The 22,761-nt window shown below is 47.6% G+C and overlaps 1 protein-coding gene across 1 annotated transcript in view; it reads right to left on the bottom strand.

The window, feature by feature from the left end:
• LAPTM4B (lysosomal protein transmembrane 4 beta) overlaps positions 1-22,761 on the bottom strand; it is a 71,676-nt gene that overhangs the window by 28,667 nt on the left and 20,248 nt on the right. Inside the window, exons 2-4 of the mRNA XM_008255778.4 lie at positions 17,436-17,547; positions 4,374-4,447; positions 2,683-2,805 (exon numbers count right to left, since the gene is read on the bottom strand). Of these exons, the coding sequence (XP_008254000.2) occupies positions 2,683-2,805; positions 4,374-4,447; positions 17,436-17,547 (309 nt within the window). The remainder of the gene's footprint in view (positions 1-2,682; positions 2,806-4,373; positions 4,448-17,435; positions 17,548-22,761) is intronic.

The raw sequence follows: 22,761 nt of genomic DNA, 5'->3' as shown, positions 1-22,761 counted from the left end.
TTTTTTTAAACTGTATTGAGAGGCAGAGGGAGACAGGGATCTGTAGATATTAGTTCAAGACAGGAGAGAGAGAGCAAGTGTGCATGTGCACAAGCTCCCACCCACTGGTTCTCCCTGCAAAAGGCTGCACAACGGCCAACGCCGGAATCAGGAACCAGAGCTGGGAGTCAAACCTCAGTACGTCGGTTATGGAACACAGGAGTCTTCACTACTAGGCCAGATGCCAGTCTCCATGCAGACTCTGCCACGGAGCAGTCTTTAAGTGTTTCGGATTTTTTTGTGCCAAGTCACATTTCTGTGATGGGGCGGGGAGGGGTCTGACCGTCATCAAGTCACAGACTTCAGTTGCCCCAGGGACGACCTCTCCAGCCCCTCCACTGCTCTCACTTCCACTACACCTTCAGGCGCCATGGTCACACGGAATCCCGGGGCTCATCTCCACCAGCCCAGAAAAACCCTGCTCCTTTAACTGCACACAGAAACTCACATAAAACCCCAAAGAGTAAACATTCTCTCCACTGAAAACGGCCTAAGATTCGGAAGAAAATAAATTTTAAGGCTCTTTCACAATCTAAAAAACAGGATCAGGGCAAGTTTTAGCCTAGTGGTTAAGATGCCCACGTCCCAGGGCCAGCGTTGTGCTGGAGTGGGTTAAGCTGCTACTTACGAAGGAGGCATCCCATGTGGGAGCGCTGTTCTAGTCCAAGCTGCTCCACTACTGATCCAGCTCCCTGCTAACACTCCTGGGAAGGCAATAGAAGATGGCCCAAGACTTGGGCCCCTGCCAGCCATGTGGGAGACCCAGATAGAATTCCACACCCCTGGCTTTGGCCTGGACCAGCCCTGACTGTTACAACCATTTAGGGAATAAAAGAGTAGATGGGAGATCTCTCTCTCTCTCTCTCTCTCTCTCTCTCTCTTCTCTGTTTCTCCCCCTCTCTCTGTCACTTTCCCTTTCAAACAAACAAACAAACAGACAAGCATTAAAAAAAGAGAGAGAGAAAGAGAGAGAGATGCCCATATCCTATATCAGAATACCTGGTTTGATACCTGGCTCTATCCAACTCCAGCTTACTGCTCATGCAGACCCCAGGAGGCAGCAGTGAGGGTTCAAGTAACTGGGGTGCTGCCACCCAGGTGGGAGACCTGGGTTATAATCCTGGGTCCCATCTGTGGTCCTGCCCAGCCCAGTCTGTGCCATGCCAGGCATTTGGAGAGTGAGACAGGGGATGGGAACATTCTTTGTCTTCCAAATAAAAATTTTAAAAAAACAAAGAAAAAACAACCTACAAAGATTAAAAATGTGAGGGCACAGAATTATTCCAACCTCATAGTTGTTATAAGCTTCTTAAATACCCAGCCACCAACACTGGCTCATTAGGTCACAAAAACATTTAATAAAAAACTCCAAAATGATGCTTGGGCGAGAGAGACTTTCTACAGTCAAACAAACAAGAGTTCTAATTCTCCCATAAAACAGCAGATATAAGAACCTATCCTTTGCTGGTAACTGAGCAAATTGAACTTTACAAAATAAAGCAGTGGAAAATGGCCCAGGTGCCTAGGCCCCTGCACCCACGTGGGAGACTGGAAGAAATCTCCTGGCTTCAGATCCAGCTGTTACAACCAATTTGGGAGTGAACTAGTGGATGGAAGACCTCTCTGTCTGTACTCTGCTTCTCAAGTGAGTAAATAAATCTTTTAAAAAAGAAATAGAGGGCTGGGGCCGGCGCTGTGGTATAACAGGTAAAGCTGCCGCTTGCAGTGCCAGCATCCCACATGGGTGCCAGTTTGAGACCCGGCTGCTCCACTTCCGATCCAGCTCTCTGCTATGGCCTGGGAAAGCAGTAGAAGATGGCCCAAGTCCTTGGGCCCCTGCACCCAAGTGGGAGACCTGGAAGTAGCTCCTGGTTCCCAGCTTCAGATCAGCGCAGCTCCAGCCGTTGCGGCCATTTGGGGAATGAACCAGTGGATGAAAGATATCTCTCCTCTCTCTTTCTTTGCCTCTCCTCTCTGAATATAACTTTGACTTTCAAACAAATAAATAAATCTTTAAAAAAATAAAAATAAACAAGTAACTAGTAACCGGAGTATAATGTAGGCTGGTAGACCCAACACCACCAGTGCTGCCACCAATTTACCTCTCTTGGGCTAAAGAAGATTATGATTTCCTAAAAAGTATTCTGAAAAAACAAAAGTCTTATCTTTAAGATAATATTTAGGGGCTGGCATTGTGGTGTATTGGGTTAAGCCGCCACCTGCCAAGCCAGCATATTATATGGATGCCAGTTCAAGTCCTAGCTGTTCTGCTTTCAATCCAGCTCCTTGTTAATGCCCCTGGGAAAGCAGCAGAGGTTGACCCAAGTGCTTGGGCTCCTGCACCCACATGCGAAACCTCAAAGAAGCTCCTGGCTTCTGGCTTCAGCCTGGCCCAGCCCTGGCCTTTGTGGCCATTTGGGGAGTGAACCAGAGGATGGAAGATCTCTCTCCCTCCCTCTCTGTAACTCTGCCTTTCAAATAAAATAAATATTTTTAAAAGATATTTAAAAATCTCTGGTCATAACACAGATGCAAATCAAACACCCACAAACAACAGTGCAGGTATGTCTAGCTCTACCAGTTCCACACCCCGGCCTGTCTCAGCTTCCCCCCACGAGGAATGTAGCTGGGCGGGCCACGTACCAGCTGCCGTATGTATTCCTGAATGGAGTTGGGATAGACAAGCACAGTGACTGCAACCAAGGTGTTCAGGGCAAAATCGAAGATCTGGTAACAGAAGAACGGGATGAGCCAGGCAGCGTGTTGCTACAGGGAAGAGAAGAGAGAACATTAATATGCCAATGTTACAAAACATAATTTTGCTAACTTCAAAGAACTCGTTCATGAATCTGAAGGGAAATGGAGGAACTGAAATTCCTGACACCAGGTCAGGATGGCCATCGAGAGGCCATGCGGAAGCAGCTACCAAGCCAGGCCCGAGGAGTACCTCTGCGACTATCACACTGGGGTTACTGGTTTTCCTAGTGCCAAGATTCCCACAGAAAACTCAAAACAATTCCTTCTTACTTATGAAGGGTCTTCAAAAAGTTCACGGAAATGTGTTATCATGAAGAAAGGATGTGTGGAATTCACGAATCTTTTGCTCCCAGGTGGTTGCTTCACACAGTGGTGAAGGTGCCACTTGGAACACCCACATCCCATCCATAGTGGAATGTCTGCATTCTTGCCAGGTTCCTGCTAAGGTGTACCCTGGGAAGCAGATGTTGGCCCAAATACTAGGGTCTCCGCCACCCACCTAGGAAGACCAGGACTGAGTTCCGGGCTCCTGACTTCAACCTGATCCAGCCTTAGCTGCTGCAGGCATTTGGAGAGTGAGGCGGCAGATAAAAGATCTGTGTCACTCTTTCTCTTTCAAATAGGAAGAAACTAAAACAAAACTTTTTGCATGAAAATAAACTTACCTCTTTTTTTTTTCTGGTGAGTACAGTGTATTTCAATATAATAAAGTGAAATTTTAGAGCACAAACTTCAAACTTTATTTTTACTATTGTTTTTTTGTTTTGTTTTTAACTTTTATTGAACAAATATAAATTTCCAAAGTACAGAATATGGATTACAGTGGTTTTTCCCCCCATAACTTCCCTTCCATCCGCAACCCTCCCATCTCCCACTCCCTCTCCCATTCCATTCACATCAAGATTCATTTTCAATTCTCTTTATATACAGAAGATCAGTTTAGCATATATTAAGTAAAGATTTCAACAGTTTGCACCCACACAGAAACACAAAGTGTAAAGTACTGTTTGAGTACTAGTTATAGCATTAATTCACATTGTACAACACATTAAGGACAGAGATCCTACATGAGGAGTAAGTGCACAGTGACTCCTGTTGTTGACTTAACAAATTGACACTCTTCTTTATGGCGTCAGTAATCTCCTAGGCTCTAGTCATGAGTTGCCAAGGCTATGGAAGCCTTTTGAGTTTGCCGACTTCGATCTTATTTAGACAGGGTCATAGTCAAAGTGGAAGTTCTCTTCTCCCTTCAGCGCGAGGTACCTCCTTCTTTGATGGCCCGTTCTTTCCACTGGGATCTCACTCACAGAGATCTTTTATTTAGGGTTTTGTTTTTTGTTTTTTTGTTTTGTTTTTTGCCAGAGTGTCTTGGCTTTCCATGCCTAAAATACTCTCATGGGCTCTTCAGCCAGATCTGAATGCCTTAAGGGCTGATTCTGAGGCCAGAGTGCTGATAAACTTACCTTTTAATACCACTTTTCCATGAACTTTGTGAAGCACCCTGTATTTCAGAGTTGGATGAATTATACACGTAAGGCACTGAATTAAAGGCCAGCACCTTACTGCAAGCTGCTTACCTTGTATGCACCGTAAGTGGCCATTGCACATATCAGGATCATGAGAAGAGAAATTGCGATAGCAATGCACATATCTGTCAAAGGTTTAAAAAACACAAAAATTAGTAGCAGACACTATTTAATGGGGTTTTTTTCTTTCATTTTGTCAAATTGTTCCTTTTATTCATTAGCTTATGTGCTGTCTTCTTCCCTGTAAAATGGACTAATGGTAATACATGAGGATTATAAATCACTTAGTCTGTGGCTTAGCTCGGCAAATAGTTTGCTATCAGGAGGGGAGAAACGAGATGACAGTTTCGGAGATGGCAGTCTTAGTGTCACACTCTCTACCGTGTTCTCTGCTTTCAGAGCATGGTCTGTCGGGAGTCAGGTTTACAGACACCTTCATTTCCCACGTTCTACGTGGGACCATCAGTGTGTTTTCTAACAGGCGTCTCTGTGACCAGGATTCTCGTCCAGCAGCCCACCATCTGCAACATACTGCATGGTGTTAACAGAGCTGGGTTCTGGAGACCACAGCCGTTCCCTGTAAACCAGGACCTGCACCTGCTGCTCTTTGCTGTGGCTGCTCAGTGGTCTCTCCGGCAGCTACTGCACCAGCTCATTCAGCAGCGGCTGTCAGCCAGGTGGCACTGTATTCAGCCCTCTTCATCCTCATCGTAACCATGCGTGCTAGCTTCCAGCAGCCAGGCCCTGGTGGCCCACCCTGCCACCTCTGAGGAGAGGCCTCCCAGGGCTGGGCTCAGGCCAACCTTGCCAGGATGCCACTGAATGATGCGCCACAGCCCTGAAGGCCACTCACAGAAGAGCAAAGCCAAGCTGAAGCTCAGGGCTGCACCTGTTTATGAAGCTCTGCTGACGCTAAGCCATTCTGTATATACACCAGTGAGGAATAAAAAAACCCTCTACTGAGTAAACCCCACAGTTCCTTGGGATTTTGAGAAGATGATGGCTAACTGAGGTGAAGTGTCCAAAGAATCACGTAAATGACCACAGATGAGATTATTTCAAAAACAGAAAATGGGTCTTGGATACAGATTTTTGTATTTTTACAAATTTGGTCTTCTGGGCCACTGAATTATCTAAACAACAGATTGGGTACTCTTCTATAGACAGGCATGTAAACTCACGTGTGCCTCACAGCTCTAATGAAAACTTTCTCATCATTTCCCTTTTTTTATTTTTAAAGATTTTATTTATTTTATTTGAGAGTTAGAGTTACAGACAGTGAGAGGGAGAGACAGAGAGAGAGAGGTCTTCCATCCACTGGTTCACTCCCCAAATGGCTGCAACAGCCGGAGCTGCGCCGATCTGAAGCCAGAAGCCAGGAGCTTCTTCCTGGTTTCCCACATGGGTGCAGGGACCCAAGGATTTGGGCCATCTTCTACTGCTTTCCCAGGCCACAGCAAAGAGCTAGACTAGAAGAGGAGCAGCCGGGACTAGAACTGGAGCCCATACAGAATGCCAGCGCCACGGGCGGAGGATTAACCTACTGCGCCACGGCGCCAGCCCTCTCATCACTTCCTAACTCATTGAAAATGGAATCTGTTTCTTACTGTTTATTCTCACCCTACCTCATCCTAGACGCCCTTGTTCACTGTGATAACCTCCCACGCTGCAGATGAGGCCCCTGTCTTCTCATTAAACTTGTTTCTAACTGACATGATTAAAGTTTTGGTAGAAGCCTTCGCAAGGTCAGAAGAAAAAGGTTGGAATCTGTTCTGGGAAGGAAATGTGGTTTTTATCTGCTTGCCTGTGAAGGCTCCAACTGTAGCTACTATCTGCTTCTATGTAACCATTTCAGGCTCTGCTTGTTCCTACAGAGCAATAGTGTTAACCCTTGCCAGACAGCACACAGCTCAGTATGTGTGTGGAAAAATCATCATCGGTAACTACTTACCCATGCACAGTATTGCAACAATTCCTGCCTGGGCCATGTAACATTAGAATAGCCAATCAAATGCATGCATGTAGCCACACAAGGGAGACAGAGAGGCTAAAACCATATACAAGGAAATAACTCTTTTTGTTCTGGGCTCAGGCTTTTGGGTAAGAAACTCCACCTGGGCCTTATGACAGCACGATAAAAGACTACTTGCAGTTAAAGGGCCTTGGTGTCTTGTCTCTGCTACACCACCACTGGGTTCACTGAACACAGCAGGATCACACCACCCAGGGCCTTGTACTTGCAGCTTCTCACTCACCAAAGGAAACGCCTATTTTCACACGACCAGCTCCCCTTCCCAGTCATTCACGTTTCAGCTCCAGTGTCACAGACAGGCGCTGATGCTCTTAGGGTTCCCGTAGGCACCCCCCCACCACCACCCCTACCAGGTTACAGTGCTATTTTCCTTACGGCACACACGGATCACCACTGTCTTGCTGTGCTTGTTAGCTGTGTGCTGTCTGTGTAACTTCTGCTGGAGTAACCTCCCTGATGGACTTCTAGATCTTGCTGACCCCTACAACCTCAACACGTAGGTGAGAACTGCCCAATACAGCAAATAAATACCCAGAGCAGTTACACAAAATGGGCCAGGGGACATTCTATCTCCTAGCAATTGAGAACGTCTGCTCGCTCTGAATCAGTGTGTAGTCACCACAGAGAATACAGCTGCTCATGGGGCAGCAGTTTGGTGGTGCAGCAGTGCATCTCATATGTGGCCAGTTCAAATCCTGGCTGCTTCACTTCCCATCCAGCTCCCTATTAATGCACCTGGGAAGGCAGCAAACGACGTCCCAAGTGCTTGGGCCTCTGACATGCATGTGGGAGACCCAGATGGAGTCCCCAGGCTCTTGGCTTCAATCTAATTCAGCCCTGGCTGTTGTGGCCATTTGTGGAGTGAACCAGCAGACGGGAGATCTGTCTCTCACTGTCTCTCCTTCCCTCCCTATAACTCTGCCTTTCAAATATCCAAATAAATCTTGAAAGAGAGTTACTCTGAGGAATGAAAATTGATTCTGCACAAGTCAAAGGCAAATGAGGAAATGGTCCTAACAGCAACATGGGGATCTGGTAATCACTAACAGTCTGGCCAGTGACAGGAACATCCTTCTTTGTTATGCTGTGCACAGTAGCTCCCCAACCCAACAACAGAAACACTGACACCTCATTGTTTCCTAGATTACAATCCTGCCCTAATAATGCAGTTGTAACCTGAAAAAGATCCCAAGTAAAGCTCCACCACAAGTCAGAAAAGGCATAATTGGAAAATGTGTCCTGATACGCAGTCATTGAAATAGAATAGGCACACAGAAGTGACCTGAAATGCTTTTGTTCACATAATCTATTTCTGTCGACTTTCTCTTATTTCTTGCATGTGTTTCCTTCCCATTAAAAAGATATAGCTAGGGGCCGGCGCCATGGCACAGTAGGTTAATCCTCTGCCTATAGTTGCGGCATCCCATATGGGCACTGGTTCTAGTCCCGGCTGCTCTACTTCCAATCCAGCTCTCTGCTATGGCCTGGGAAAGCAGTAGAAGATGGCCCAAGTGCTTGGGCCCCTGCACCAGCATGGGAGATGGGGAAGAAGCACCTGGCTCCTGGCTTCGGATCGGCACAGCTCCGGCCATTGCAGCCACTGGGGAGTGAACCAACAGAAGGAAGACCTCTCTCTCTGTCTCTTCCTCTCACTGTCTATACCTCTACCTCTCAAATAAATAAATAAAAGAAAATCTTAAAAAAAAAAAAAGATATAGCTAGATTTCTGACTTACCAGCTACTGTTGGTCCCTCCCATAACACGAGTAAGAACTAGCTCCATGTAACTCCCAAAACAAGGGGGCTGGGGCTGCGGCATAACAGGTAAAGCTGCCACATGCAGTGCCAGCATCCCATTTGGGTGCCAGTTCAAGTCCTGGCTGCTCCTCTTCCGATCCAGCTCTCTGCTGTGGCCTGGAAAAGCAGTAGAAGATGGCCCAAGTCCTTGGGCCCCTGCACCCAAGTGGGAGACCCAGAAGAAGCTCCTGGTTCCTGGCTTCAGATCAGCCCAGCTCCAGGCAGACCTCTCTCTCCAGGAAGACCTCTCTCTCTCTGCCTCTTCCTCTGCCTCTCCATAACTCTGCCTTTCAGATAAATAAATAAATCTTAAAAAAAAAAAAAAGTGTAGCTAGCTTGCTAACTAGCTAATGTATGTTCCCATATCTTACTTGTCTAGCCTGGCACTTCAGTACATGCAAACCAGGGTAGATATTGCCACCATTAAGTCTAGAGAGCTATTTCCAGCTGAGTTCACAACAGTGCAAAATACAAAGCCCTGAAACCTCTCAGGTCAAGTGCCTCCTGCAGGGTCCCCATTCTCAGACTGAGAGCTTCAGGAAGCATAAGAAACAAGACAACTGTGTTCTTCTGAGAGAGAAGGAAGACCCCAACACAGCTTTTTCATGTGTGCATTGATTATTTATACCTTTTTACAGGAAGAATAAAATTCAAACAGGAGGGGTTGTTTTCCTTAACTTGCTACTTTTTCTAACCTTACGCTTCAATTTATTTCATGAATTTTCAATGGGTGTGTACCCTGGATAACCACTGGGAGTGGGGCTGCAGATCATCAGGACAGTGTGTTCTCAAGGAGCTTAGCATTTCCAGGAAGACAGGCTCAGCCGGAGATAACAGACAAGGCAAGGGGAGGTCAGATGGGACCGTGTAACTTGGAGCCAGGAGGAAGAATTTATCTGAGGACGTGGTATTTGTGTTGGGTCTTTTGTTCTTTGCAATTTTTATTTAGATATATTTTACATACCATAAAATGCAGTGTTTTAGTATACAATTCAATGGGTTTTTTTTTTTTTTAAAGCATGTTTGCAAAGTTGTGCAACCACCACTCATTAATCATCCTTCCAACAAGAACCCAAATATCCATCCACACTCATTTCCCATCCCTGCTTCCTCCAGCCCCTGGCGACCACAAATCCACTTTCTGCCTCTGTGGATTTGCCTCTTCTGGACATTTCACATCCATGGAATCGCAGTGTGTGGCCCTTTGTGCCTGGCTTCTTTCACTTAACATGACGCTGCTTCAGGGTTCATCCCCATCATAGGGCCTACGAGAGGCCAGGAAGGACCCATGAAATCATGGTTTTTTGAACATCAACTTCAGAAAACATCTCAACTCTCCCAAGAAGGGAAATTAGCTCCTGCCAGCCTCATTATTCTATTGGAGGATTTAAAAATGAAATACTTGACTCCCATTAAAGTTCTTCATAAAACCAATAAGCAGAATTTACATTTGTGATAATGTTCACTGGAGAGCCAGGGCTGTATAAGACTAGACCTCAAAAGAATAAAACAAATTGAATTTAAAAAACACATGATTGTTATGGAAAACTTTTAGAAACCCCACTGACAGTCACTAAAGAAGATTTTAATAACTAGAAAGGCATATATTGTAACTAGGTATTTTTAAGTTGCACAATGTTGCAAGTTTACTGAAAATGACAGGACCATACCTTTAAAGACACTAAGTTTCATGTATGTAACCTTTATCCTCATTAAAGCTATTAAACAAAAGATATAAGTAGTAGACAAAATCCAGGAGGAAATATGTGACTCCTCCCTAGATAAATCAGTAAGTGTAATAACAATACACAAATACACAACACGATTTCCTGGGAACTGAGCAAGCCGGTGCTAAAGCACAAAACATACACTAACAAGAACAGCCAGCGAATTCTGCAAAAGCAGGCCAGGGTTTGCCTTGCCACACAGACACACACTCATGGGACAGGCGAATCAGCACCGCCCGCCTCCCCCTCCTTCCAGTGTCCTCCTCCTTGGCACAGGCTGAGGCTAAAACCTGAGTTTCCCAGATTGCCGGGCAACTGGGCCAGTGCGGGAAGCACCCAGTTAGTTAGATGGAGACTTTCTAACCCTGGCCAAGCGAGGCAGGCCACACCTTGGGCCCAGGCCTTGGTTCACTTAGCACAGATCAGTGGATTGAAAATCCTCACCTTTGACATCTGATCACCTCAGTAACTGACCAAATTCTCACCATCCCCTCCACCTTATCACCAGGGCCTGCCTTCAGCAACAGTGCCCCTGCCTCCATATTGCTTCTCAGTAGTCTCCACCCACTTATCCCCACCCACTGACTGGGGTAAATCTCCACCTACCCCCCAGAGGGAGGGGCCTCAAGCCCCACCCCACTGCCCCACCACCCTAGTCCTCCTTGGATCAGCCCTCCTTACGATCTTCAATAAGTGTCTGAGTACTTTTCTGTAACACACAGCAAAAGTGAAAAACCCAAATCACGAGTGAATGCAGACTTTATGAAGCCACTAATTAAGCACATGGAAATTTTTTTTTCTTATGCAAACAGCATGGGGAAGTTTTATTGATCATCCAGCATGCTGGGGCTGTCTGATCATCATGAGCAGAGCAGCCCCGAATAACCAAAGGTTAGGGTTTATAAAGGCAAAAACCGCAAAACCGGGAAGGGGGGAATACATGGTTGCTATGCACGGTTGCTATACACAGTTGCTAAAATCAAAAGAGAGTATATGGTTACTGGGGTCAACATAACCTAAAACCTAAGTGAAATTAATATTTATCATAATCTTGACAATACCAGTTACAATATTACAATTAGCAATTAGGACTTGACATTAATGTAAGACACAGACAAATCACAACTTTATTATTAGCCCAGGTAACCCAGGTGCAACCTTTCTACTTTTAAGCTTGAGCAATCATGCTAGGGGGTTTTTGTGCATTGCCAAGGGTGATGTAGTGCACTGCTATTGTCCGATTATTTGAGATCATAGCTTCAGACCAGAGTCTCACGGGGGGGGGGGGGGAGCACATGGAAATTAAACACAACAGGGCACTCACGGACACAAGCATGTGTGGCGAGTGTATAAAGGAAAGCCAAGGCTGGTAACTCAGGAGGCGGGCTGTGCTTGAGCAGAGGAATTGACAGGCAACCAGGAAGGGGCCGACGCACTCTTTTCCAATAAAGTAAGACACGTGTGCTCACAGCACCATCACTTAGCATATTTTATAAAGACTTTTTGGTGCCTCTTCACTATTTAATCTCTGTAGAGATGATGAACTCCAAATATTCAGGGAGCCAGCGCTGTGGCGCAGCAGGTTAAGCCGCCATCTGCAACGCTGGCATGCCTTATGGGTGCTGGTTTGAGTCCCAGATGCTTCACTTCCGATCCAGCTCCCTGCTAATGTGCCTGGGAAAGCAGCGGAGGACGGCAGCACCCATGTGGGAGACTCGGATGAAGTTCCTGGTTCTTGGCTTTGGCCTGGCTCAGCCCTAGCTGTTGTGACCATTTGGGGAATAAGCCAGTGAAGGGAAGATCTCACTCTCTCTCTCTCCCCCTCTCTAATGCTGACTTTCAAGTAAATAAATAAATAAATCTTTTAAAAAAATGAATATTCATAGAATTAACCTTTAAAAAATAGTCAAGGCACAGACTATGCCATCCTTTTAATTAGATCTAATTCAAAAGACAAACAGATGGAAGAGTGGATGGATGAAAGAAAGGAGCAGGATGGTTCTAGTGGCTCAGCTTGCTCTGCTGTTCTGTTTTCTCAAGACTGTGGGGACCCAGGTGAACAGAGAGCAAGCAGGCAGCCTGCCAGGCACCTTCAGACACCAGAGCAAGAAAAGCTTTGCTCCATGGTGCCAACAGCCCAGGAAGACAACTCTATTTTCCCCTATTTCTAAGTTTTTACTATCAAAACATTCAAAACCCAGAAGGACATAAATATGTACGCAATGGTATAGTGAATTCCCATCACCTACTTTATCTCCTTGGCTCTGATTCTGTCCATTCTAAAACTGGTGGAAATCAGATGCCTCCAGTTTGGAGCTATGATGAATAAAGCCACTATGACCACTTTTACACAGGGCTTATGATGGACTTACACCCCAATTCCTGAAGGCAGCATATCTAGGAGTAGAACTACTAAGTTCCAAGGTTGACGCGTGCTCAGCTGTAGTTTTCTCAACGCGGCTGTACAATATACTCTCCCGGCAACAATCTGAGAATTCCAGTTGCTCCACATCCATACTAGCAGGTGGTACTGTTAGGCGTGTTAATGACGGCCACTTTGAAGCTGTTCAGTAATCTAAGGCTGTGGCTGTAACCTGCATTTCTCTTATGGAGATCTGCTTTTGTAAGGCACCTGATCTTTGTCTTATTGATTTCACCCAGAAAAATGTACTGAACAGACTGTCTTTTCTCCAATAAACATAGCAGAATCTTTATCCTAAATGAGATTCCCATCTATACCAGTAATTATTGATTCTTGGTTACTTCTCTGGCCATGCCCTTCCCTAGGCCAGGTATCCCTAGCCCACGAATGAAAGGAAGCGAGTCTGACTAGAGAGACAAATCTGCAAAGTTAATCAGACATGTAATTTGGGTCACCTGCTGCTCAGGTGGTATGCACAGCACTATTACAGTTCATGGCCAAACCACATTGCAAAATTCCTGAGGTCGATGTTACAGATGCACAACACATCACACACACTCAGAAGTGCTTTCCGAGCATTATTACCTTTCTATCTTCAAAGTCAGAGACTAAAATATTTTTCCTTGAACTTCTTATTTCAAGGTCATTTTGGACGTACAGCAGAGCTGCAAACAGAGTACAGTTCATCCATATCCTTCTCCTTTTTCTGCTTCTTCTTAACAATCTATCTGCACTGTTATAATTATTAAGACTCAGGAAAGTGACATTGGTATGCTGCTATCAACTAAACTACAGACCTTATTAAATTTCACCTGCTCCCCATCAACAACCCTCTTCTCTTTCAGAATTTAGTGCAGCCCCCTACAATCTATGGCAGTTCCTCATTCTGTCCTAGTATACTCACTGTCTTTTATAAATGACAAAAATCCCTTAAGTTACAAGCATGCATTACTAATATTCCTAAATTTCATATGTACATATAAACAGAAGAGTTAAAAGCCTATGTTTAAAATAAAGAGAAATTTCTATACTTCCTTTCAGTATCCTAGTGGAGTCCTCTATATTCCCCTTTTGGCTGTAGGCCAGAATCTGGCTTTCCTCTTCAGATCATTTCAGAAAACTGATCACACAGACAAATGAGACACATGCGTGCCCTGTCTTCCTGAATAAATCTTCAGACAACACCAGCATTCCAAAAACATATCAACATAAAACCACGATATTAACTTTTAAAATTTCCAAGCACAGGGCCAGTGCTGTGGCCCTTGCACCCACAGGATAGACATAGCAGAGGCTCCTGGCTCCTGACTTCGGACTGGCCCAGCTCCGGCTGTTGCAGCCACGTGATGAGTGAAACAGCAGGTAGAAGACCTCTCTGTCTCTGCCTTTGCCCCTCTGTGGCTCTGTCTTTCAGATAAGTAAGATCTTTAAGAGATTTTCAAGCACAATTAAAAAAAAAACACACTGATTATACCCATCTCAAGGACTAATTCTAACCATATATGAATTAAATATGGACGGGCTTGTCAAATATAGTGACCTTTGATCTCCAAGCTTATTAAAGAAAGGAGATCAAAGCATGGGAAGGAAGTGGGAGACCAAAGAAACTTTTTAGAAACAAATTCACAGGGCCAGCACTGTGGTCTAACATATGGGCGCCAGTCCCCATACAAATAAATCTTAAAAGAAAAAAAAGTTCACTCCAGTGAATATCCAGTCTTGCAGACCATCTTCAGTCTCCAGGAATTACAGACCATTCGTTCAATCCCTTCTGACACAGGGGAGAGGAGAGAAAGCTCAACCGCACTGGAGTGATACACAGGACATCACTGAACAAGCACTAGTTCAAGGTCATAAGCACCAGCAAGTCTTTGAAGCCAGCTACGTGAAGCCTCTCTGCTGTGAGACAGTCATCACCTGGCTTAAACTCTGGCAGGGGCTGGCGCTGTGGCATGGTGGGTAAAGCTGCCAGCTGCAATGCCATTATCTCATATGGGTGCTGGTTCGAGTCCCAGCTGCTCCACTTCCAATCCAGCTCTCTGCTATGGCCTGGGAAAGCAGTAGAAGATGGCCCAAGTCTTGGGCCCCGCACCCACGTGGGAGACCTGGAAGAAGCTCCTGGCTCCCGGCTCTGACTGTTGAGGTCAGTTGGGGAGTGAATCAGCAGATGGAAGATCTCTCTCTCTCTCTCTCTGACTCTACCTCTACCCATCCCTCTCTCTCTCTTTTTCTCTGCCTCTCTGTGTAACTTTCAAATAAATAAATAATCTTAAAAAACAAAAACAAAAACAAAAAAACTCTGGTGATTCGAACAAGGCACACAGTATTATTATCCCATCGCAACAGAGTCACGTCGTTCCAAGTTTCTTTTTTTTTCTTTTTTTTCTTTTTTGACAGGCAGAGTGGACAGTGAGAGAAAGACAGAGAGAAAGGTCTTCCTTTGCCGTTGGTTCACCCTCCAATGGCCGCTGCGGCCTGCGCGCTGCAGCCAGCACACTGCGTCTATCTGAAGGCAGGAGCCAGGTACTTATCCTGGTCTCCCATGGGGTGTAGGGCCCAAGCACTTGGGCCATCCTCCACTGCACTCCCTGGCCACAGCAGAGAGCTGGCCTGGAAGAGGGGCAACCGGGACAGAATCCGGCGCCCCGACTGGGACTAGAATCTGGTGTGCCGGCGCCGCAAGGCGGAGGATTAGCCTAGTGAGCCGCGGCGCCGGCCCCCAAGTTTCTTTCTCTAACGTCAACTACCCTAGAAGAAGAATCCTGCTACTGGAAACAGTATTATTTTTAAATGTCAATCAAACATGATATGTGTAGTTTTTTAAACTCAAGGGAAGGCAGGCAGAAGAGATATTAATTTAATATTCACGGAACCATTATCCTTCCCGGAAGAATGCATAAGCGTAATGGAGTTATTCAGACTACAGAGAATAAGAAATGTTATAGCAGAAGTCATGTCCCTGTCTGGCAAGGTGCCAAACCCCAGGATAATGAGGCCCTGACTTCTTTTGAGCTTTTTCTTTTTTTTAAGATGTATTTATTTTATTTTGAAAGAGTTATCAAAGAGAGGGGGAGAGACAGAGAGAAAAGGTTTCCATCTGCGGGTTCCCCAGATGGCCACAAAGCCAGGAGTTTCACCACATCCCCCATGCGGGCGGCAGGGGACCGGACACTTGGGCCACCTTCTACTGCTTTTCCCAGGCCATTAGCAGGGAGCTGGATGAGACGTGGAGCAGCCAGGACACAAACCAGTGCCCACAGGGGATGCCCGCAGCGTTGCAGGCAGCAGCTTTACCCGCTATGCCACAGCGCCAGCCCCACGCCCTGGCTTCTTACGGCTATGAACCCACCGCTGTGGAAGAAGACAGATACAAAGCATGCGCCGGCTTTCCTTCCTTCAGACCCGCTGTGCTCCGGCTCCTCCTCCTGACCTCTTAATGACAAGGGCTCCTCGAGGGCTCAGCCCTGGGACTCATTCCCTCGTCTCTCTGCTCTCCCCCGACACAAAAGCCACTTGCAGGCTGACAGCCTCCGAAGTGTGTCTCCGTCTGGACCTCTCCTCCGGCTGGCTGCAGACTCACATATCTGACCGCCTTTTAAAATCTGCTGTTACGCAGCTCGCACTTCACCGCAAACATTTCCAAACAACAACAGCTAACAAAATAGTGACTTACAATGGGCACTTTTCTTGATCCCACTGTATGTGCTTTTCATGTATTAACTTACTTATTCCTCAAAATGATCGATGCAAAGGGGGAGACGGATACCAGGACTGTCTTTCACAGGGAGACACCAGGGCACACAGAGGTCAAGGTCAGCACAAGTCACACATGGCAGCGCCAGGATGCAAACTGAGCTCCATGGCTCAGTGGGCTAAGCCTCCATTTACCACACCGCCATCCCATATGGAAACTCCAATCTGAGTTTTCCGGCTGCTCTGCTTCCGATCCAGCTCCCCGTTAATGCTCGTGGGAAGGCAGCAGATGATGGCCCAAGTGCTTGAATTCCTGCCACCCACACAGGAGACCAGGATGGAGCTCCTGGCTCCTGGATCTGCCTGGCCCAGCCCTGGCTGCTGTAAGCAACTGGGGAGTGAACCAGAGTATAAGGATCTCTGTCTTTCTGTTATTCTGCCTTTCAAATAAAACAAATAAATCTTTAAAAACCAGAGCTGAGCTCTGTGGCTGGAGTATACCCTCCTAACACTACGCTGCACTAAGACACTTCATTCAAAGTCTCCTTTTCTTCCCCCATCTCCCCACCCGCGTACTGAAGCTGGAACACACACAGCAGTCACGGCTTCAAAACCCCAGCCTCTCTCTATGCAGCCTGCTCAGCAGGGAACCATCCAAGAATGGCCTGTGGGGCCTCACATGCCCAAGCCCCCATACACGGCCTCCGCTCAGCAAGTCATCTTCCTAACACACGCCTGCAGGTACCCAAGCCCACAGAGTAAAATCCACAACTCCACCAAGTCTTTCAAACACTCCCAGTCTACCCTTAAACCCTCTCCCTGCTCACACATTCTTTTGCTCGAATGCATATGAAGTTCTCCAAAGCCAATGAGAACTCAGTGGACACGATGTTGCTTGTGGTGGCACGCGGCACTGACCTAGGCAGCTCGGACAGGGAACGGCTGCTATCATTAAAAGGTAACAGGGCTCTTAGAGCGGGCCCCCACACCCACACCTCTCTGTATGTTTCGACTTCCTGGGAAAAGGCCCTACATTCATCAAATAAGCAGAACGGAAAACGGTCACCTCCTGGAAGAAAGGGGACTACCGAAGCATTAGAGAATACACAGAGGGATACGCACGATCCTTTAAATCTCCCTTCTTGTCACTTACTCCTCCCCCTTCCAAGACCAAAAGGCCCCAAAAATCCACAACAAAGGAATACTTTTCAAAATAGAAAGTTAACATACAATGCAGGGGAGAGAGAACTTATTTAGATTCTTGCGCCTGAACAGAGGCAAACCATGTGCATTACGTATTTGTTCATATGATTTGGAACAAAGAAAAGTTATATTGGCCCATGGGGGCACACAAATCAATACTTGTGATTTAACAGGCAGGACAGGTGGCCAGCTTCCCTGCCTTGAAAATACCACGGGATCTGCAACTGCTGACGGACTCACTGGCATCATCCATGAACTCGATGTCGCCTCCTAGCTCAGAACCCGAGAAGTGGTACTGGTCGGGGTCAGCCAGCGCGCTCAGTAAAATCAGCAGGACCACGGCATTGATGATCTGCAATGAGAAAAAAAATAATAATTCAGGAACTCGGGGAGACGGTGTTTACAGTAAAGAAATTACAAGAGAGCTTCAAAGGCACTCAGCCCCACCCAGCAGGCAGCAGGAAAGGGGTCACAAGGCAGAGACACTGCCCGCCCACCTGGGCACCACCAGCCATGGCCCCTGGGTCAGGCCACCCACTGCACTGACAGCCCACACAAACCCAGGCGGCAGCTCCAATGCCAGGAGCAGGCTGGCCAACTGTACTCTGAAGATATAAAGGCCCACAACCCAAGACTTTCCAGGCAGGCCTGAGGCAGGAGACAGACAAGGGTTAACTCGGGAAGCTGAGAAAAGCAAATTCCGGAATGCTTTCATGGCTTTCACAGTTTGTCTCTTTCGCTCTACACTGCCTCCCTTATCCAAGACCTTGAGGCAGGAGACAAAAAAAGGGCTAAAGGAGAAGCTGAGAAAATGAAATCACCAGCTTGAAGACCCTTCGCTTAGAAGCTGTATAGAGATCTGGCGACAGCAGGTGGCCTGCAGACCACATGACTGACTGCACAGCCTCACAAAGGGCCCCGAACCCTTACAAACGTACAGCATTTTCCACGCTCTGGGCCTCGAGTCTCAGCTTCAACCTGAGCTTTGATTCTCGGCTTCTGCTCTCTTAAGAAGCGCACTTTTCCTATAATAAGCCTTAGCTGTTACACTTCTTGTCTATGTGAGCTGTGCTCCACTCACTGTCTAAAAAGAGCCAGCACCTGGGCCTCTGCTTCTTCCTCTCCGCTCAGACAACGATCCTACACTTTCCACCGGTTCAGCCCGCGGCAGCTTTGAGAGCATCACACAACTCGCTCTGGAGAAGGAAGGACTGAAGGGCAGAGCAGAGCCAGGATCCAATCCTGACCCAGTCCCCGTGACTCCCTGTCCCGCCCAAGCCCACGTTTGCAGTTGTCAGGGGTTCATCGCCTCGGGATGCTTCTACTTAGCTTGGCTACACAGAAATCATCTTCCTGAACATCTCCCACTTCTGCTCCCCCTCTTCTGTTCTCCAGCTTACAAAACAGCACCACTGGGGCCGGCGCTGTGGCACAGTTCCTTAGGCCACTGCTTGCTACGCAGGCATTCCAAAAGGGACTGACAGTTCAAGTTCCGGCTTCCAGTCCAGCTCCTCCCTGCTAATGCTCCTGAGACAGCAGCGGAAGATGGCCCAAGTGCTTGGACCCCTGCCGGCCATGTGGATGGAGTTCAGGCTCCTAGCTTCGGCCTGGCCCAGCCCGGGGCCATTGCAGCCACTGCGGAGTAAACCAGCAGACAGAAGATCTCTGTCTCTTCCTCTCTCTCTGTAACTCTGCCTTTCAAATAAATCAATGTTTTTTAAACAAAAATCCTTTTACTAACAATATGAACTATATATTGTTATAAAGAGCCAGATTTGAAAATTCAAGCATACTTCAAAAATCCAGTGGGAAAATGGAATAGAAAGGTAAATTTACTTTGGGGGAAAAATTTTTTTAAAGATTTATTTATTTATTTGAAAGTCAGAGTTCTACAGAAAGAGGAGAGGCAGAGGGAGATGGGGAGGGGGAGGGGAGAGAGGGGGGAAAAGGGGAGAGGGAGGGAAGGAGGGAAGAAGGGGGAGAGAGAGTCTTCCACCCACTGGTTCACTCCCTAGTTGGCTGCAACGGCCAGAACTGTGCCAATCTGAAGCCAGGAGTTTCTTCCGGGTCTCCCACGTGGGCACATCTACTGCTTTCCCAGGCCACAGCAGAGAGCTGGATCAAAAGTGGTGCAGCCAGGACTGGAACCGGCACCCACATGGGATGCCGACACTGCAGGTGGTGGCTCCACCTGCTATGCCACAGCGCCAACCCTGGTGCAAAAAATTTTGATACCCACATATTGTGTTATTCATAATACATATTTTCTGAAACTCCTGAAGTGCCTTGTACCTATCTACAGAAGGGGGTCACAGAGGCGGGTTGTTGCAAGATGTCTTCTCCAGAACTCATTTTGAACTGTTAATCTCAAGGGATTACTGTAGGATTATTCTCAGTTTGGAGCTATTTTTCTTCTTCCTCTATATTCCAAGTTGTCTAATACAGTCTGCTTTTTGGAAAAAAATATGAGAATAGCAATTCTCCAGAGTACACATACATATGACTAATTTAAATAGATACTGCAAACTGGTCCAAAAAAATGATAAGGTACAAATGGCATAATGGGAAATTACATAAGGCACGCTCCCCACTGTGGTTATTAGAACTACCAGCGTCCCACTTCCCTTCAGAGACCTCAGACACTTGGTAGAAGATTTTGGAGGAAATTTTTCAGCACATACATAAGTAAGGCTTAAAAGGAAGAACAGACTAGTCCCAAGGCTGGCACCATGATGTCTGGCAAAGACTTCATTTGATAAACTGCCCAGTTTTCTCGGCACTCCATACCCTCTGAATTCTGATCTTTGAAAAAGGCATGTGAGAGGCTAGCGCTGTGGCACAGAAGGTTAAGCCTCCACCCATATTGCCTGCATCCCATATGCGTGACGGTTTAAGTCCCAGCTGCTCCACTTCCCAACCAGCTGCCTGCTAATGGTCTGGGAAAGCAGTGGAGGACGGCCCAAGTGTTTGGGCCCCTGTACCCACGTGGGAGACCCAGAAAAAGCTCCTGGCTTTGGATATGGCCATTTGGGGAGTGAACCAGTAGATGGAAGACCTTTCTCTGTGACTCTCCCTTCTTCTATAACTCTGCCTTTCAAATAACAAAGACATCTTTAAAAAAAAAAAAAAAACGAAAAGAAAAGAGGTTGGCCGCCTGTAGCGCCAGCATCCCATATAGGTCCCGGCTGCTTCACTTCCAATCTAGCTCCCTGCTAATGTGCCTGGAAAAGCAGCGGAAGATGGCCCAAGTGCTTGGGCCCCTGCACCCACGTGGGAGACCAGGAAGAAGCTCCTGGCTCCTGGCTTTGGATTGGCTCAGCTCCAGCTGCTGCAGGCATTTGGGGGGTGAACCAGCAGATGAAGACCTCCCTCTCCCTCCCTCTCTCTCGCTCTCTCTCTCTCTCTCCTTCTCTGTAATTCTGCCTTTCAAATAAATATATCTAAAAAAAAAAAGAGAGAGAGAGAGAAAAGAAAAAAGAAAAAGGCATGTGAAATGGTATGGCTGAAACATCACAGGAATGTGTTTGACAAAGTATAAAGAACCACACAAAGGCCATGTATTCGGTGTTGTCACCGTAACAATGTAGGTTTAAGGATGAAGAGGAAAAAAAACTTACATTTGAGATTTGTGGGCGAAGCCCTAGCAGAGGAGTGGAGGAAGGAAGGGAGGGAGTGGGGAGAGGAGTCAGTCGTGAAGGGCCTGGGGCCAGATCTAGGGAGCTGGTGTTCGATTCTGGGCGATACAGGATGCCAGCGAGAGCATGACCGAAGGGAAGAGTGTCATCCGACCCGTGCAACACTGCCTGCCTCGCACTAGCCACTCAAGTTAGCTCCCCTTCTTGCCTTAATGAGAACCATATAAAGTTCCCGGCTGGCAGCTGGCGTCAGAAAATTACCAGTTTTCCTGATCTAAGCAGTGCTGTACAGCGGGTTTCCTGTCCTTTCGGTCCCAGTGGACCTGTCACCTCTTACTCAGCTAAGATTATCCCTCCCCCTGGTTTACTGGAATGCATCACCAGTTGCCTAAACCATGGGCAGCACTCCCGGGGGACTTGGGGGACTCAGGGGACACACAGCACACACCCATGTTCACACACAGCACAGAGCAGTCAGCATGCTCTGAGCTCCAAGACCTTCCTGAAGCCTGGGCTGAGATGACGGGGAACTGCCACAGCGGCTGGACAGACAGGAAGGTTGCGGAGCCTGGGACATGTGGGCAAGAGCCAAGCCCACCCATGAGCAAGGCCCCTGGCACAGGGCCTGTCCTGAGAGCAGCAGGTGGCTCTGTCGGGTTGGAACTCAGGGTGTACGGAGGAAAATGCTAAGGGGTGAAACCAGAGGTGCAGGACAGGGACAGAGGGGAGGAATCGAGGGCTTTATTCCGGTTCTTAATGGAGACGCCCTCAAGGTTTCGGGGGTAGAATACCACACAGTCAAGTATCAGGAAGCACCAAGTGGCAGAGGTGGGGAGGCAGAACTTGATCTGCAGCCGCCTGCAATCCTCTGGCTGGGGGCGCAGTGAGAGTTCCCATTGCTTCATTTCTGGGTCTGGTGACTTGTTACCTTGCGCGTAGGCAGGCAAGATGAAGTGAGGTATCTTAGGCACTAGGCGTGGGGCAGCCACGGTCTGATGCTTAGGGCCTTTTTGCAGATGGCATGAGGTGCTAGGGATGTAGTGACGGACCAGATGCAGAGATCAAAGGAAGGGAAGCCAGCGAGAGACCCTGAGATCCGAGCCTGGGACACGGGTCTTCCTTGTCACTACTGAACCAAGGACAGCGGTCAGAAGGGCTGTTTATGACGAGGTCGATGCTAGACACAGTGCACCGAGAGCACCTGCCAGCTGCCCGAACGCTCCCATTATCAGCCTGCCCCTCTGGCCTCCAACCCTGCTCTACCCTCCTTATTCAGCCCTGGGTCCCCATGTCTGCCCTGCTTTCTTCCGTGTGCCTGCCCGAGCTCTGACAGCCTGGCGCTAGTCTTTCCAGTCTCTTGCTCAGTCTCTGTACCACTTCACACAGGTCTTGGTCTCTGCCTGGCTCTTGGCGGGATCACACCTGCCCTGTGCCCTCTCCTCCTCTGCTCACAACCGCCGACTGTAGTCCTGGGCCAAGTCCCCGTCGGGGTGCCCTTATGGGACAACCCGGACGAGACGGTCAGCTCAGCCCACTCACACGTCTGAATCACAGAGTGATGTGCACGTCCATGCGTGTCCATGCATGTCCATGTGTCTCCCTGCGGTGTCACGTCGAGACTTGGTCGTTAGATGGGAGCCTCACACACCACAGAGGGATGATCCTTGAGGAGCTGGGTCTCTGCAAAGGGCTCGGGGCCAGAGGAGCCACGTAGTGACCACACATGGTCTGATGGGAAAGGTCAAGGGTCACACAGAGCCCCAAGAACACTGGGTAAAAACCATTTCCAAAATAGAGAATATGGAAAAAGCACCCACTCATCAGTTCTGACCAAAAAAATGAAAGATACCCGCCAACAAGAACCACGGGGACGCCAAGAGCAGCCGGCGGCGGGCTACGTAATGCCCACGGTTCATTGACTCGTCTAAGGG

The sequence above is a fragment of the Oryctolagus cuniculus genome, chromosome 6 (assembly GCF_964237555.1).
Source record: "Oryctolagus cuniculus chromosome 6, mOryCun1.1, whole genome shotgun sequence".
Taxonomy (NCBI): domain Eukaryota; kingdom Metazoa; phylum Chordata; class Mammalia; order Lagomorpha; family Leporidae; genus Oryctolagus; species Oryctolagus cuniculus.
Note: the sequence above shows the minus strand (reverse complement) of the source record. Positions and strands in the feature narration are given on the sequence as shown.